Genomic DNA, 19,031 nt, shown 5'->3' with positions numbered 1-19,031 from the left:
TCACACTCTGTTTACTTTATTCTTGATTTATTGCTTCACTGCCATCTGCAACACAGTTAGTTCTTATTTGTATTTGTTCTTAAGTGGCAGATATGTGGAATTCAAGACAGCTTGTCTCATCCATCAGTTGTCTTGTATTTAGAATTTTCTGTCACATTTTCTTGACCCACTCCTATTTTAGTCATGGACCACTTTGGTTTAAGACATTTTTGTCACATAACTTCACTTCAGACTATCCCACTTCATCTCTGTCACGGTTCAGCTCTATACTGTCACAGTTTCAGGGTCCCTTAATGTCACTGACACTGCTCAGTTTGTGATGTGGTCATCTGCTGCTTTCTAAAAGCCAGACTTCAAGCTCTGCCTTTTAACTCTTGGGTGACGTTTCTGTGAATGAAACATAACCATAAATAGAGGCAAACAGCAATAAAGCAGTTTAGCAGCGCTTGTTATGGTAATTATTAAATCTCTTGAACACACACCTATTCATGCACAGGTGGTATTCATCAAGTTGAATCAAGTAGTTAATGATAAGTGTGAGCAGTTACGAAGCTTTGCTGAATAAAAATAAAACAAATCATAGTGGTGTAGTGTTCAGCACTGTTGCCTCACAGCAAGACGTTTCTGGGTTCACACCCTAGTTGGGCTAGCGATTTTCTGTGTGGAGTGTGTTCTCCATGTTCTCCTTGTGCCTTTCAGCAGCTACTCCGGCTTCCTCCCACAGAGGTTAATCTGCCACAGAGGACAGATTAGGTTAATTGGTGTTTCTAAATTGCCCTTAGGTGTGAATTTCACAGGGAATGGGTTTTTTTTTTTGTCTCTATATGTCAGCCCTGTGTTAGACTGGTGACCTGTCGAGGGCGTACCCCGCCTGTCACACAGTGTCAGCTGCGACCGAGCTGGTATAAGTCGATAAACCACGCCGCTTTTCAAAACACACATTTTCCCCAATGCACATGCAAACACGTCTTCCTGCAGGTGTGTAGTAGCGCAAACACTATAGGTATACAAACGTGCAGACATGCATTCCAGCAGGTAAAAACAGCAAAAGATACACACACGGAGTCTCGGTTTGTCAAACACACACATTGCAGCCTCTCCTCATCCTCTCTCATCCTTAAGTGAGAACAGCAGATAAAGCTGCAGAAGAGGATTATTACCTAGATCCCTGAGGGGGAATCCACTTGGTGGCCTGGCTTTACCCTCGCATTTACACATCCAGCATGCCATTCATGCTGCTCGTTAATGTTAACAGGCTTCTCATTCCAGGCTAAAGCTCCTTTCATCCCTAAGAGACTGGAATTGGTTATCATGTATTATACACTGGTACAGTGTTATATCTGAATAAGGCTTATGTCTTAGTGTTAATTGATGTCAGTTTTAAAGAGCACTGTGCGATGACTTTTCGCTAAAGAAGTCTTTTCCCTGCAAAGCGGAGGAAGGAGGATAGACAGCTTCAGCTGCCGAGTTTGCTTTGTATCTCTGTGTCTCTGAGTCCCATTTCCCTGCTAGAGGAAATATTCATTGAAGAAATATATGGTAATCTAGTCTTGCAAAACCAAAAGAAACAAAACTGTTTGTTCTTGAAGATGTTTCTCCCATTATCCGAAGGGTTCAGTGAGTTCCAGTGACTGCTAGGGTGTAATTGGCATTTTAATATCAACAGAACCACATAGAGTAAAATATTACTTATTATGGAAGTGACTTGCAAGGTATATGGGAGCCATTCTTATTATCCCATTTTACCTTTCAAGCCTTCAATCAGCTGGAGGAATGTGTATCATTAGGATTTTATCTTTATCTTATCCATACCTTTATCAGTAAAAGAGAATGAATTCAGAACAGGGTTAGAACAGATTGAATTTTTGAACGCAACTAAGTACTCTTTCTAAATCAGCAACAGAAAAGTCAATATAAAATCATTATCTCACTACAGAGAAATCTGAAATGTCAGTAAAATCAATTCTATTCCCGACATCAAAATACTTGGTGAAGTTTATAAAGACTGAAGAACGCAGACATTAGTCAACATCAGGCCTTCCTCCTGCCCTCTTTCCTCCCTCTGCTGCTGTTGTGATTCACTGTCTGCAGTACAGCTGGTAGAGGGAGGGAGGGCTGGTTTGTCTCAGCCACTAAAGTTTACAAGAACTGACCAAATTTTAAGATTCAGTTACACCTCATACAGACAGCTTTTGTTTTAGCCTCTTTGTAGCACTTTGCTATTACCTTAACCAGTGCACTGTTGTTGTGTAAAACATACCGAGAGACTGCTGTGAAATGATCGATTTTCTACAGTTTGTTGAACTGGTGGTTTGATAAAGCACTTCTCGGTCTTTACTTTTTATGACACTGACAATAACAAGCATAGTTGTTCAACTCCAGTTAACTCACTTCACCTGGTTCACTGTGTCCACCGCTGCCTATCTGCTCTGCTGACTGCTCCGTGTGTGTGTGTGTGTGTGTGTGTGTGTGTGAGCACGCCGGATGCACTGATGCAGAGAGGCCCGAGATCAGCGTGACCATAAATGATAAACTAGAAAATCAATATGTAGCTCATGCTGATATCGTGGCTTGTCGCCACGAATAAAGCCACGTATAGCAAACACTGGACCTGACCTGGGTCTAAAAATGGTCACAAATGTAAGAAAATGGTCATAGTCTGGATCCCTGAGATTTAAGATACAGGTAACCAGAAGGAGTTTCCTTTATAGGGTGGCTGTGCATCCTTCAAGTCGGGGTAAGCTTTAAAAAAAATGTCTGCCGACCAGATCTGTCTAGAAGCAAAAGTGTTTATAGTTGTCAAGAATGGCCATACTTTAAGGCAGGGCACGAAGCCAGTCATCATAGAGTGGAGCTGAATGTGACAATTGCACAAATGGAGAAAATGGTGAGGCATTTGCAAGCTTTGCACTCGGCTAGTTCCAGTTGTTATGTCAGGAAAGAGTAGGAGGAGGAGACTTTGGACTCTGTTAGACGCCCCAACAACCACTTTGGCTGGATCGTACTGGGACCTTGAGAAGCTTGCAGTATAACACCTGGCTTAGTTGGTTGAAGCAACTAATTAATAGTCCTTGTGAAATAGGTGGTGTTGGACAACTTGCTTGACGATGTCCTCCAGTTAATTCAGGACACATACTGTACATACTGTATGTATATTATTGATTTCTCTCTCTTACCTGTCCATTCATCTTTCGTGGACCAGTTTATATTCCAGCAAAGTGGCCACAGTGACGCCCAACCTTTACCACAACTAGACACATGCAATTCCCTGTTCAATGAGGGGTCGTTAGAAACATTACAGGTGCACTCACTTTCAGTTTGACTTCCACAAAAGAGATTCAGCAGTTTGTGTGTAATCTGTCTCATCGTCCATCTGCTCATGTTTCATGACCTGTTGAATTTTGTTGTAGTGGTGGTGTGAATCTGAGTAATTAGTTTGAGCGAGTAAAATATTATCATAGCTGACGGAAATGGATGGACAAAGCTATAAACAGAAGACTCAATCTGAGTTCATTTAAAATGTGCTGGGAGGTGCTGATGTCATCCAGCGCCTTTCCCATCTGTGGCACTCAGGGTTTGTACTGCTTGCAGGGCTTGAGAGATGGAAGCAGTTGTCTTTTTAATGTTAGGGGAGGGAATGCAGAGAGGTGCTTTTGCCCTTAAACTAAATGCTTACAGCTCACTGAAGCAAACTGCATAAGAGGTGCAGCATTCGCCTCTCTTTACCAACATCAGCTAATGGGTCTGTGGTGAGCTGTCAGTGCCTCTTTACAGCAGCATTAGTAACAGCAGTTATCCCAAATTACAAAGCACTATTTAACATACACAATCTGGAAATCCAATTACATACAGTGTGTCTGCCTGTGTGTTTTACGGTGCATTTGATCCGTGGCTATTGATAACTACTTCTGGCAGGCTTGTTTGGCACAGTGAGCAACAGATGATTGAATCCAGTGGAGATTCTGCTGTGCTGTGTTGAGCGGTCGGGTCTCCTCGCGCTGCCGAACTCCCTCACGAGGCTGACAGCTGCTGCTCGCCTGCTTCTTCCTGAGTCTTAAGAGCCAGGCCTCCTGACCGTGTTTTGACTTACAGTGTATGTGGAGGGATTTGTGTGCATGTGGGATCAGAGGGCATTATTTCAAAGGTCTTAGAGCCAGAGGCCTGCTTCTCTTGTGAAGTAGATATATTACAAATGATCATAATATTGAATACAGATAGGTGATAAATGAAAGGAAACCCAACGTAACATATGTCTTATGCTAAGATATTCTACAGTTATGGAACATTTGTAGTTTCATCTAGTGAAGTGAGTTAGTTTTTTTGTTTTTGCCCATTACGCTTCACCACCCTCAGTTCTCTTTGTCATAAACTGTGTGTGAAACTCAACTGAAGGGATAAACAGCATTCTCCTGAAAAATATTCACTGATTTGTTGTTTTGATGATGGGGGTGGAGAGGGCTATTTAACACGTCACTCAAGAATCTCTCATAGGTTCTCTTTTGGGTTGAAATCTGGCAACAATGAATTTTCGCATTCTTTTGAATGAGCCACTTTGCCTTGTGTGGATGCATCTGCATTTGCTACATTTTTCTATTCATTTAATCAGGTTTTTGCTTTAATTCATTAGCTGTCTTTATTTGTCGAGGTGTGTGAAGCTGTTCAGTTGATTAATAAGGCATGTCCAGTAGCATCTGCAAATTTCAAAATATATTCACAGCACATCGGCTTTGTTTTTAGTCACAATCTGTGTCACAGTATTGGTCAGTGGGTTGGTCAGTCCACCACTTTGGTTTGGACTGGATTGACATTATATTCTGGACTATTGTGGTACCCAGAGGAAAAGTCATTTATATTGTGACAATCCCCTGACTTGTCCTCTAGTGTCACCAGCATTTTGTATTCAGGGTGACATGTTTCTATTGGATGTGATGCCATGAAAGTGGGTACATCCATTCCTGTTTCCCCCAAATGAAGCATATTCATTTTGTTTATCACCTCACTTTTCCTCTAGTGCTCTTTTCAGGTCAACATTTAGATTTGTCCTATACTTTGGTTTATGACTAAGTATCTGCAAACAAATGATATTCCCGTCAGCCTTAGCCGTATCTTGTGTTTAGTGCTACCTTGCAAATGTTTGCATGCTAATGCAATATTAGATAAGACTAAACAACTAACTTCCCCACTTCATAAAAAAAGCACATTTCATTACACTGGATGGGATGCATCTGTGACACCCCTGCAGTGAACGAGACAGTTCCAAATGGGGCTGAGTCTTTTTCAGCTCGGATTCTTCTGTCCTCCATAACATCTTGACATAACATCTAATAGCCAGTGGGTGTTTCCAAAACAAAGGAACACAATGATGAAGAACGGATAACGATCTGTACTGCTCGGGATGCATTATATTGTGCGCTGAGTGACAAACTCGCGTTGAGGATGACACATCCAAACAGATGGGGAAGCAGATGGGAAAATGAACAGCTGTGTGTCGTATGTGACATCACCGCCCATCTCAACCTGAGAGAATACCTCTCTGCGTTTGCTTTCGTGAGATGTTCATTCATTTTTCTCATGAGAACAATCCCACCCATGATATTTATCCCTAGATCACATTATGACCTTAAAATGTTTTTGCTAGGTACAATAAAGATTAAAGATTCAAGGATTTATTTGTCACATACTTATATTTGTGCTGTAGTGAAATGCATGGGTAATAATAATAATATGTTAGAAGCTGTTCAGCACTTTTGACTGCATCTCAGTCTGTCACGTGCTGCCTTGTGTCAGTGTGAAGCTGTTACTCTTTCACCCAGAGTGCACTGTTTTGTCTTACAGCTGTCATGCACAAGCTGAATTGTTTCAACAAAGCTGCTCCCATATCCTCTCTCTCTTTGTGTTTTTTCTGGCCTCTCTGTCTCTTTTTGCTAATGTCAAGCACGCCAGTGTTCACACGTGACACGATGCATGTGCGTTCTTGTGCTGTGCATATGTATTCCTGCGTGTGCCCGTGTGTGTGTGTGTAGTCATGCACATCGGTACGTACACTTGCACGTACTCGTTGCCAGCATTTACATCTGCTCGGGAGCAGCTCAGCATCATGTGAGCCCGGCCATCTCGCAGCTCCACTCCCCTTTCACTCAGGCCTGGCGTTGCTTTGCATAATGACTCACAGGGCCGTGCTGTTTGAGAAAGATTAAATTTAGAACACAGCCGAGGGTCGTGGTACTCTCTCACACACACTCAACTCCAGCAGTGTGCTTTTACCTTCATGCATTTTAAGGCTTTGCTTGTTGAACTTCAGATTTAGGAAGTTCATGCACACCCCCCTCTGTCAGTGACATTATGTAAAAGAGTTTATGTAATATAAATGTGAGGCTAGCCCCTTGGGAAGAGACAAGGCTGTTAGTTTACAGTTTTAAAGTGCACCAACACTTTTGGTAAAGACCTTTTCTTTTCAATGCTAGTCTGTATATGCCCTCACAAAAATCATTCTCCAGCTTTTAGAAATGGCACATTTAGATAGTAACATTACTGTAGAAAGAATTCATGTATTTTGATGTACAGTACAGGATGTTTTTTGTCTGGGTGGTGCAGTGGTTAGCACTGTCGCCTCACGGCAAGAACGCTCTGGGTTCGAGACCCGCTTCACCTGGGGCTTTTCTGTTTGTTCTCCATGTGCCTGCATGGGTTCTCTTTAGTTATTTCAGCTTCCTCCCACCATCCAAAGACATGCATGTTAGGTTAATTGGTGACTCTAAATTGAATGTGAGTGTGAATGGTTGTTTGTCTATATGTGTTGGTCCTGTGATGGACTGGCGATCCGTACAGGGTGTACCCTGCCTCTTGCCCCCCGCAACCCTTAACAGATAAGCCATATAGATAATGAATGTTTGTGTCTGTTGAGATGTATTGATTAGTTAATCATAGTATCATAAATTATCTCTATTACTTTGCCATGAGAAATGCTAGATTCCACATTAGTCCCTGACATTTTTCACGTTTTGTGTGAAGTAGGTGTCAGGAATCTGTCAGGAGTTCTGTGTGTGTCCTTCCCATGTGAGCATGTATGTGAGCCACAGACATATGTGTGCACAGAGTGATTTCACACTCTAACCCAGCATCCCTAGAAATCATGTCTGTACCACACAATTTACACCCAGTGCCAACACTCAATGCCAATGCAAAAAGTAGAGTAGAGAGCAAGAGTCCGTGCTGTTTTGTATGTGGGTTTTAAAGTTGAGGTGAGCCATTGCGAGGCTCCTAAAAGTTTGGAGGCTGACCATGGATTTTTGGGTTTTACGAGGATGCCAAATCATGCCACAGATATCTCAGTTCTTGATTTACACAGTATATAATTCACTGGAGGCCTGTGTTGTATATACGCGCGACACTCTGTACAACCGCTGGGCCAGCAGGGCTGCCTCACAGCTACGTATTTCACCAAGAGCTGTCCTCTGTAATCAACCCTCAACAGTACCACAGAGCTTCCCCTGCCTTCCTCTCCCACCTCTCAGCATTAACATTTTATAATCTATGTCACACTCCTCTGTCAGTAAGGGCAGCGTCTCCAGAGACTGCAGTGTTGCTGATGTTAAAGTGTTTGTGGCTGCTGAATGCAGCACAGCTCTTCTCTGACAGTCTGATTCCACTCAGCACAGAAACATTCCTCTTGTGTTCCCCTGGTTCGGTTCGACCTCCCTCCCCAAGGTTGCTGTGCACCATGAGCACTCTTTGAACGAGTTCTAAAAAATTGTCTCTCCAAATGATAATCCTCAGCCTCCACAGTGTTTTCCTCCATCTTTTATGCTGATTTCTGCTGCTGTGTTTTTGCTCTAAACTTGTTTTTCCCCATTATGTCTTAATCTATATCTTCAGTTTATTCCAAACAAACTAGACGCATTAATCACACCGCTTACTATGCTGGAACTTCACATTAAAATTGAACTGTAGGTGAAATTAATCAGTTAAATCAACCACTGACATAGAATAGGAAATTACACTTTAATTCATCTAATCTAAGTCTAATCTGGGACCTGCTCTTTTCACAGAGAAGATGAGCAACAAACAAACCTCTAGGTACATTAAGCAATCAATCACAGCCCTGCTTCCCATTGTTAAGTATCACATTTTAATAGATCCTAAAAAAAATAATTAGTTGATTAATTGAAACAATTTTCAAGTGTTGAAGTGTTTACAGCTGTTGGTGTAATGTACAAAACAAGTCCTCTTAAACAACCATACAGGTCCCTACCCTCAGATACGGCTTATCATTTCCACATTCACTTTATGTTTACCTGGTGACTGAGGTATTTCCTCCTGCTGAAGTGGAGCAACTTCTTCATGTGTTCAATGGGTGGTGTTCCTCTCTACGCTTTCCTTATTCATTTATATCAGTACTGGAAGCCTAAGTGCTGTAGTGATGCCCACTGGCAAAGCTTATCAGCAGTCTAAACTTTAAACGGGAAAATGATGCCGCTGTAAAACCACATATACTGGCACACTACAAAAGAGAGCAGTGAAGACAATAAAATTAGCCTAAATCACTGGAGAGATTTTAGACTTGTGTGATTTCATTAGCAGTCAAGCAAAGCATATTTGAAAGGATTAAATACTGATTAAATATATGTACAGTCTGATAATACCTGCAGCTGGCCAGAGAAACGTACCCATGTACAAGTGCTGGGTTCAGATGTCCCCAGTTGAATTTTGCTTAGAGGGAGTATTTTTTCAGTTGATACTCTCGGGGCTTTCTTTACAAGAACTATAGCCAGTCTGAGGTACACAAAGTCTGTCAATTTCTGTCAAGGTTACTTGCCATGCTTTCTGCTCGCAGAAATGGTTGATTTTAAGTCATTTGACACTATTATTTGATTTAATGTAGGTTTTTATTAAGCAAGCCTTGGGAGGTCTGATGCTGATGTGAATGTGATATAACTCTCTTCATGCCAGCAACAAAGCCTCACTGTACAGCTTCTAAATATGATTTCTTTTGGTTTTCAGAACACTGACTTTCGAGACTTTGGACTGTATTTACCTTGTCTGATGAGATAGAGTACAAACAAATAATATCACTGGTTTAAAAATGTCTTGATTTCTAATATAATCATTATTTACTGTAAGGGATTAAACCTCATCAGCAGCTTCTCAATTGCCAATTGTAGATGATGGTAATATGTGTGGTAAATTTGCTGTGGTTTTACAATATGGAACACTAGTAATCTGAAATTAAACAGACATAAAAGTAGGTAGAAAACAGCAGACATCCATTGGCCTAGCACTGCTGTGTAGCGTCACTCACTGTAGTGCAGGTGGCCAGAAACTGGCAGTGGGTTTTGGTGGTAATGGTACCAAAATTGACAGCCTTGAGACCCTGGTAACCTGCACTTCCATTAATAATTAAAAACAATAATGGGACATAATACACATTTTATTTCAACAGTATTGGGGAGTAATTGATAGTTTATCTAAATAAATGTTGTATCCAGTGATCAAGATAAGTATACTGAGTACACACAGCTGTCACTAATGAAATAACCACATATTTTAAGACTTGCTGTTGGTTAAAAGCTGCATTTGAGCTGATTTGATTTTCTTCATGCTAGAGAGGTGGTTTGAATCCAGTTCAAACCTTCCTGCCTCCTTCCACAACAGTTCAACAAACCTATAAACAAATTATGGGCCACTGTACCAAATATTACAGGAAACCATCCACACAGGGAGCGAGAGAGGTGGGGTGTTAATACGACAAAAAAAAAATACCCATGACTCACCTCAGGCGGCTGTGGGTGGGGGATGTTACAGAACCCTCAGCACCCCTACTTTCTACAACTCCACGGGAGAGCGTCATCACAGTGTTGAATCTTTTCTATCACTACACCATCTGTTGAATGCTGCTCTCCTCTGTAATCTGGGTATGGAGTGAGTGAGTGAGAGTTTGTCCAGAACACCCAAACATCCAGCACTGTCACCCGTATTAATGAGCTCTGGAGACCATCACACAGGTGAACAAACATACAAACAATCCAAAACAAAGAAATTTCAAAATGTTTCAGATGAATGCATTTAAATGCCATAATGAATCCACACTTAAACACTGTGTCCAGCCCTGTGACATTGAGCTTAGTCACATCTTCATATTCAACACTCCAGACCAGTGTGCTGAGGTCTCTACCTGTGACTTGTGTGTGTTTAAGTGTTTGGTAAGCACAGGGGGAGCCTGGGAAACTGTGATAAGTTTGAGACTGACCGGGTTGTGCATCATGCTGCAGCATTGTGGAGACGCTGGCAACGGATCAAAGAAGAGTTGCATTGCTTCAGCTCCACTCTCACTCTCACACACACACACACACACACACACACACACAGACAGATATACACTAAGACAGGAGGATCACATACACCCAATAAGCATGTGTACTGAGACTCCAGAGCACATACACATGCATGGCTAAACAGTGGCTCTGCTGCACATCGTGGCGTTGTTTGAAGCAGGCAAACTATATTAGATTTATGCCCTAATAAGCAATTTTTGGTCGTCCGTCTCTGTGTTCCCAAAGCCAAGTGGGATGGGTTAGGGTGGGGGTGGGGGGTGAGGTGTTAGCTAGCGAGTGTAAGTCATCCATAAAATGCAGAGTTCCCACATTTCCATGTTCGCGTTAGTGAAAGTGGGACAGCATCGGAAAGGCGAGTGAGTCACACGACACTTGACAAAATCTATTTGATGCTTGTTAAGAAATGGACCTGTCAGCATCTGGAGCATCACGCCGCTCCTCCTCCTCTGTGTGGCTGATGAGGATTGAGAGAGGAAAGCCAATGACTTACACGGTGACATTTTAAACAAGAACTTGTGTGACAGACAAAGAAAGACGTGCCTTGCTCAACGGCCGTGACGCCTCGCTGCCTGTTTTCATGATTGTCTCCCCTCCTTGCTTCAAAGCCTGGGTTGAATTAGTTTGCAGCAGCAGCGGCGCGAACACTTGACAGTGACTGGAAAAGCTGCTATTGTTGCCCCAGCAAATAATGCATCCTGGAAGCGTGTGTGTGTGTGTTTGTGGCATGGTGAACCCCTCTCTCACTGTGTGTGAGAGAGTCTGACTAAGCACCTGTTTGGTAATTTAGTGTGACAGAGGGCCGGGCTCTCGTAGGAGGGAAGCAATTATTTCTGTTAAAGCCCTTCAATCACAGAGACGTAAAGCCTGGCTGGTTTGGTTAAGAGCAGTGTGAATGGGCGGTGGCACATAGGTGACTTACACAGTGTGTGTGTGTGTGTGTGTGTATTTGGTATGGGTGAGCGGTGGGGGATTGTGTCTTTGGTACTGAGGTGTCCCTGCAGACAGTGGGCCCGCCTTATGTAGCGACACAGTGCAAGGAACAGCAGGTCTCTGCTGTGAGATAAACAGGCTTCGTCTGCTGTTAGAGGGAATCATTCACACTGAAAATACAAGTAGGTTGAATGATTTATGTGCCATCCTTGTTGTTTTATGAAGCACTTTGCCAATGTCTCAATGCGATGTGTCTTTTTTTAGGAGTTTAGAGAGAGGGTAGACAGTGGAGCTGCAGACAGAGGTTACACTGACTCAGAAGTTTCTGTAAAATGTAAAACACAATCCATCATTTTGTGGGATAAGAATGCAATTGCTACCTCTGCATCGTTGTTAATATGAATAGATAGATTTACAAAATGAGACAGAATAAAGCAAAATAGCACAGGAGTCAACTTGCAGTAATGGCCGATAACAGCACAGTAGTATGGGTTGTATCATTTCCACTGTTCCACACCACCAGGAACAGCCTTGTTTGATGGTGGTGTAAAAGGCTGGCTGTCATAGACACACCAGGAATGCCGTTGAGGTCAGTGGCAGCAAGCAAGGAGAACGGGGGGAAGCAGCAATTTGACACTGCTGTCTGAGTTTAATATGGCTCACAGTGTGATAATGGCGACTACAGAAACCATGCCAGGAAACATCTCAAGAGCTTATTTTACTGGTATCTGAACCCATTCAATCGAGCATGTCTTCATCAGCAGTAAACAATGACCTCCAGTCAAAAATGAGTTTTGCTCATTGCGATGGATGTTTGAGCTTCACTGGGTAGAGTTGAATGATGTATGTACAGAATTTGACTGTTGGCTGTTTTACATTCATCAGCTGAAGGTAGAAAAATGTCTGTCTACGTCTTAGAGCAACATCAGCAGCAAAGTTTGATTATCTAGTCAAAGCCAATAATGTTTATCATAACCATTTCCTGTACTGTACATGGACGTGTCGTTACAGTTGGTGTGTAACAGCAGAATGAAGGGTGTAATGTGGGTTTTTGGAAGACACAACACACTTTAACACTAGTCCTATGTGAGAAGAGAGTTTTTTCGTTGTAAAAGTGAAGTACATCAGCAGAATGTGTAGCTTGTCTATCAGTCACACACTCCTGTCAGGCTCTTGGAAGTGGTCAAAATGATTTTCTCTGGCTGGTAGCATTTTTCAAACTGTCTTTTTTTCTCTTTTTGAGCTCCTCGTCTTATGTAACAGCAGTAATTCCAGGCTGACAGATAATTCAGGAAAAACGTTGGGAGATGCTTTTGACTCGGTTTTAGCCGCCATCAATTTATTTTCCTCTATGGCAGCAAAACAGACGGCTCTGTGAACGGGCTGGGATGCATTCAGTCGTAAAAAGTGTGTGCAGTGTGTTGTCCAACCACATCGGAAATCAAGTTTTTACAGTTGGTCTGAACAGTCACGCTTGAAGGTGGTGTAAAAAGCTGGCTGTCATGGAGAGGGCGAGGACATAATATTGTTTAAGTAAAGGTAAGTAAAGTCTTTCTGTGAAGACACTCATAGTGTTGCACACGACTGATGGACCTCAGTGGTGGAAATTAAGCAGATCATAATATAGTTCATGATATCAGCAAATATTGCTTGTGGTGGGGCATCTCATTGTTTATAATTATCTCCACCTCACTCTTAACATCTTTTTTTTTTTCTTCACAGGAGTCTACACCTTTGGCCTCTTCACGGTTGACATCTTTGTCAACGCAGGCCAGGTTGTGACAGGTAACCTCGCCCCCTACTTCCTGACGGTCTGTAAGCCAAACTACACGGCACTGGGCTGCCAGCAGGCGCTGCGCTACATCAGCCACCAAGAGGCCTGCACGGGGAACCAGGATGACATCCTGCGGGCCCGTAAAACCTTCCCATCCAAGGAGGCCGCACTCAGTGTTTACGCTGCGCTCTACCTGGCTGTGAGTTACTCATTTACTGCTCTTCTCATAAACACTGTGGTTCAGACTAAAATAATACTTATTCATGATGGTTTGTAAAAAGAAAAAAACAAACCATCATTTTCAGTTATTTGAATTTATCACATATATTTATTGAAGCTGTGCTGCTGTTCACAGTTGAAGGCAGTACATTTACAAAACTTTTTTAAAGGATAGTGGAAAATGTTGAACTATTCCTTTAAACTGCCTGCCAGAATGAGTAACTAAAAGAAGAGAAAATGTTTAAATGAAGGTTGCATGAATAAGAAAATGAACAAAATCACAGCTTTAAAGGAGTGAGTAAGGTTTATACGCTGTAGGTGCTGAGCTCCGCTCAGATAATGGCTTGAGGGCTAAGTAAAAAGATCCCATGTTGAAGTAATTCTATTTTCTAGTTATTGGATGGCTGCCGAATCAGATTATACAGGAAGTCAGACGAAGTTAGCATTTTCCAGTCCCAGCTTTCACTCCCAAATGTCTCTTTTCTGTGAGCTTTAGAATCCAAGTGATATATTTATGCAAATCATATTCAGCCCAAACTGCTTTTGCACGCAGAATGTTGCAACATCAGTTTAAAAGCAGCTGGTTCAGCTGTTGACCCACCAGCTTTAGATACAGTTATTCAGTCAGAGGAAGAAGACAGACTCCCAGGACAGCTCTCAGTTTCTATCCAGTTTTCACTTTATTTTCAGCAAGAGTTGCTTGCTATCAGAATCTGCTAAAATAAGTAGTGGCTAAAAGAAGTTTGGTGGAGTCGATGTGTGATTGGTAGAAAAACCAACCGTGACCTTGACCTATAAAGCTTGGTGATTTCACACTTTGTTGAAGCTGTGATCACCAAAAAGAGGTAAGATTGCCAGGCACAGACTTGGGAGAGGCAAATATTCAGACACTAGAAACCAGTTACTTCAGCATCAGCCACAGTAAAGATGCAGAGTATGCAAGCAGTAGTTTCATCAAGCAGAGTAGCCTGGACGTACGACGGATCAGTCTGTGCTGTGGAGAGTATTTGAAAAATATCATCTACATAGGTGGAAGTTCACCACACACACTTTACTTGGGTATTTCTATGCTACTTTACAATTTCACTGTAATATGTTTCAGTGGGAAATGTATGGAGGAAAATAATGTAATTCAGAGTAACTGACTCTCTCATCTGGACCTCTAATCAATGAATTCTTAATTTAACTACTAAATTTATAGCACTGAAATATTTGACTTTTAATTTTCCACGTTGAATTTTACAGGCAGAGACTGATGTTGACCTGATGTCAGTTCATTTATTCAACAAATTTCATGGCCATCAATCCAATAACTGTTGAGATATACCTTTTTATTCTTCTCACAGTGCAGTCATTATTTTTACAACCATAAGCGCCCCCTTGTTAGGATTTAAAAGCTTTGGACTTGGATTGATGTTGTGGTATTTATGGTTTGACATAAATAGCCTATTTTCCACCTCCATTTTCTCTGTCTTAAGATTACGTTCTCGAACTGTGAATTCGGCTGTGTATTTTGTAATATACATAGTTACCAGTATTATGTGTCACAATGATTTAAAATCGAAGAAAACTTTCAGTTGAACAGTGAAATGCATCAATCCAGGGACAGGGATTCAGCCTTCACAGACATTCACAAACCCTAATTGGATGTTCTGAGGTTAGTGAAATAGACCTGGATTCTTTGCTTAAGCATTCTCTTCTTTTAACCACCTCAAGTCAAAGTCTTCATTATCTATTATCTGAGCACTGTGCTGTTCCATTGCATGCCTTAGCGTGCGCGACCTAGCATCTAATCTCTGTGATGTCTAATGAGATTATTGAATTTAACTCACCGATTAATTTCTCACTTGATTGTCTCATGTAATACAAAAGGGAATCGGGGCTGGAGTTATAGATCGCAGATAATGTCAGGGTGACAGAGACACATCCCAGAATTCGTCTGAGGGAGTGGCTGTCTCTCCTCACAGTTATCAGATTTAAGCATGGCTGGAGGAATCTGTTTAAGAGTATTGCATTTGTGAGGAGCTGTTGCAGGCCATCACTTTCCTGAATAAGGACTGATTATATTACAGATTCCTACAGGTAACCATTGATATGAATGTAACAGATGGTATTAGTTTTCCTTCCAAGCCTTTGGATTCGTGACTTTCAAAAAGACGCACATTGATATTTAGAAACACACAAAAAAATACATATATGTTAGGTGAGCTGGCTGCCATACCCACTCTCACTTCCTGTGTAATCAAAACAAGTTACAGTGACAAGTCTCACAGGAAGACAGAGCTTTGAAAGTATCTCCAAATAGGTCATTCTGCATCGGCTTTTTTTACCCAAAACTCATAAGGAAGCTTAGCAGGCTTAGATGGGTCATTGAAACGATAAATTATGCCAATGCAAACACACACTATGAATAGATGCAAATGCAAACACACGTGTGACAATATTGTGTTATTATTCCCTTGTCTTAACCATATTAATGTGCTTTGTTTTAAAAGAGTTGAATCTTGTTTTTGTAGTGTAGTAAGGAGTGCAATAGCTATTTAGACTGGACATAAGTCAAAGTCACATAGTGACAAAGCAATACGTTATCATGCAAAATATTTTATTCATTGGCACTATCTGACAATGCGTTTGTCTTACAAATCAACTTAATATAAGATAAAATAAAACAGCTGTGGCATTCGCAGCAGCAGAGGTACGATAAGAGATTACAGGCTGATTTCAGACTAAAGCACACATGGTATCACATACAGTATTATCAATTCTCTACTGATAACCTTAATAACAACTACAAATACATGTGTTTACTTGATTCAATTGACATAGGCCCATCACCACTCTGTACCATAGGTGTAAGAAAAAAAAAAAACACTTTTGAACCCCTGTAATTAGGGCACTTTGTAAAAGGCCTATATCTCACACACACTGGACAGTTATATGTGGTATCTATTATGGTATTTCATATTACAGCAGAAGCACAGGATTCTGAAAAACAAAACAGACAAAAAAAAAGGTGTAACTGTCAAAATATTTATAGTCTGGGCATCACAATTAGGACCCAATGAAACAGAAAGCATTGCAACAAAACGGTGCAATCACATCTTATAAACAGATGTCATTAAAAGCCCAACAACAGCAATTAGACTTAAATGATAGTTATTCAAACAGACAAGGAAGAAAAAAAACAGTTTGTTAGGTTCCCAATAAGAGATATAGACTGTGATTTACCATGTTTCATATGTCTAGTTTTCTCTGTAGAATTTTTGCTCCTTCTTGGATTCTGTTCATCAAAGAGCAGATATTTTTCTGTCAATCCAATCCATCTATCTGTCTTAAAAGATCAACTCTTTAACTCAAGTATCTGACTTGATAATATTTTTCCAGTGTCCTTGCATTCTTTCATTTCTGTGGCCAGAAGTCTGAACCCACGGAGGGCAGAGCAGCAGCAGATTTATGCCCCTGTCATTTATTGTGGATTTATCCTTTAACCACAGCACACAAATCAAACATTCCCAGAAAGGCTTCTGATTCTTGCTGATGGTCTGATTGCTTTGATTTTCTGTGTCAGAGAGTCAGCGTCTGCCCGAGTGCCCACGAGCGATGGATGCACAGATTTGGACCATCAGTGACTCCCTGCACGATAGAGAGAGCAGATTGCCTCTGTTATCTAGGTCATTTAGCAAAGGCCATTGTGTGTGTGTACAGCTCTGCGTTTAGGGCATACATGCAGTTTGCACACACAGAGCAAGGGCACGCACGCACACACTGACACAACCCTGAAGCTTTGAGGAGATGATGATTACCCCTCTTCAAACTCTCATTGTCTCGGTCATTACAGCAATGCCAGGGCCAAACACAGCCACGCAACATCCGCTGAACCCGAGGATTTATCGAAATGAGGCTGTAATTACCCCATTCAAATGGTAATGTAACAGTAATGTGGAGATTCATAACTACTTATTGTAATGTTACGGCCTGAATCTAAGGTTGTGTCACTTTTTTAGCTGCAACCAAGACCAAGAAATATGAATGACTTGTCATCAGAACATGTCCTTACATGACAGTTTTATTAACAACCTAGTCTTGTTATTTAATCTTTGTGACTCATTCCTGTTGGTTATGAAAACATTTGCTGACCTTTGTCGTTGCAGAAGCATGAGATCACAGCCTGTGTCACTACACATGTTTGAAACAAGCTTTTCATCTCCTTCTCAAAAAGAAAAATATATTTCTCAAAATCCTCAACCGCTCCTTTAAACACTGTTGACGGAAACATGCAGTAATTGATATTGAAATCACAAAATTTGAAGCATATCAAGCATAAGTTAACAGACATGTCATCTTCCCTCTTTTCAACAGTTGCATGTTGTGTGTGCGGTAGCACCGTGCTGGGAGGGTGTGGGTGTCAATGCTTGTTGTTGGGTATTGATTATAGAAAGTGGCTTCTATAGACTGACAGAGACAGAGTGTGTGTTGACTGTGTGATAGGACTGCGTTTGTCTGTAGGTGTTCAGCCATCCAGCTGTGAGAGTCTCAGCTTGTTTTGTAGTCCCTCAGCTTCAGTTTGTTTGTTGCCATGGTATTCTGCTCAGTGTGGGCAGCGCTGCATTTTACTGTGACATTATTTCTTTACATTTTCTTTTTAAGTTGGAATTTTTGAAAGCAGTGTTGTTTGATTTGTATAGTGAAATATAGAAATATGTCAAGAATGATAAGAAAGTCACGAATGCATGTGACAGCATGTCATGCATGAGTATCTGCAGTTATGAGGAATAACAATTCACAGGGTCTGTCGTGCGTAAATCTTCTCCATGCCTCTGTCATATCCTGAGCAATGTTGCAAAATGTGTTGCACAAGCCGTGGCTCACACATGTCCTCATCTAATGTGTAAATTTTACATATAACTATAAACACCAAGATGCTCAAATATTACTGCTACATTACCAAGTATGGTATAAAATACGATAAAAGTTGTTCTGTAGCTTTAAAAATAAATCCATGTTGGATATTAAGGGAATTAAATAATGTTCTATTCATAATTGTGCGCATCATTCACAATTATAATCATGTATTAGACTACAATAAATAAAAATACATTGCATCCATTATGATTTGATTGGATGTGATACCATTTGAAATAAAAGGTTAATATCTGATCTGTGTCATAAAACTAACTTAGTCAAGCCCAGAGAATATCTCTTTGAAATTTCCCTTTAAATCAGCTTAAATTTATCAACACAGCAGGCTGTGCTGGTTCAACTGCATAGCGGTTGTGTGAGCAGCTTCCCCTCAGTAATATCACAGGACACCATTTGAACTTGGCAAGACGGAGAGATTGATGTCAGACACATCACAGAGCGGAGGACGAGCTGCTCAGCCTCATCTCCCCAGATTGAATTTTTCATGTCACACTCTCCATTTAGCTGACAAGCCTCTGATATAGTGAGCATGCCAACAGCTGCTAATGTCTGACATTAAATGGGAAATATAGGTTAGAGCGTGCACCTTTATGAAAGGCTCGCAAAGGCTGTTAAGACAAATCAGGTTGACCAGGGAAGTCTCAGGTCAAATGAGGTCCAACTGAGAGACATTAAAAGATACTATACATGATGTGTATGTGTGTTTATGTGAGTGGGTGGGTAGGTTGTACAGAGGTCAACTAGCAGGTTGTTCTGTGCATCTAAGTATAACATTAATAGTATGTGACAGCTCATACAAGCCACAAGCCCTTACAGGGAGAAGTCACCTTGACCCAGACACACTTACACACACACAC

At 41.2% G+C, this 19,031-nt stretch overlaps 1 protein-coding gene across 2 annotated transcripts in view; it reads left to right on the top strand.

Annotated features, from left to right (window-relative positions):
* plppr5b (phospholipid phosphatase related 5b) overlaps window positions 1-19,031 on the top strand; it is an 88,201-nt gene that overhangs the window by 47,746 nt on the left and 21,424 nt on the right. For both annotated transcript variants that reach the window (XM_018698311.2, XM_018698314.2), the window contains one exon: window positions 12,984-13,234. In XM_018698311.2, coding sequence (XP_018553827.1) covers window positions 12,984-13,234 — 251 coding nt within the window. The remainder of the gene's footprint in view (window positions 1-12,983; window positions 13,235-19,031) is intronic.

Source organism: Lates calcarifer, linkage group LG24, assembly GCF_001640805.2.
Source record: "Lates calcarifer isolate ASB-BC8 linkage group LG24, TLL_Latcal_v3, whole genome shotgun sequence".
Classification (NCBI taxonomy): Eukaryota; Metazoa; Chordata; class Actinopteri; family Centropomidae; genus Lates; species Lates calcarifer.
The sequence above is the reverse complement of the archived record's forward strand: the minus strand, read 5'-3'. Positions and strand labels throughout refer to the sequence as shown.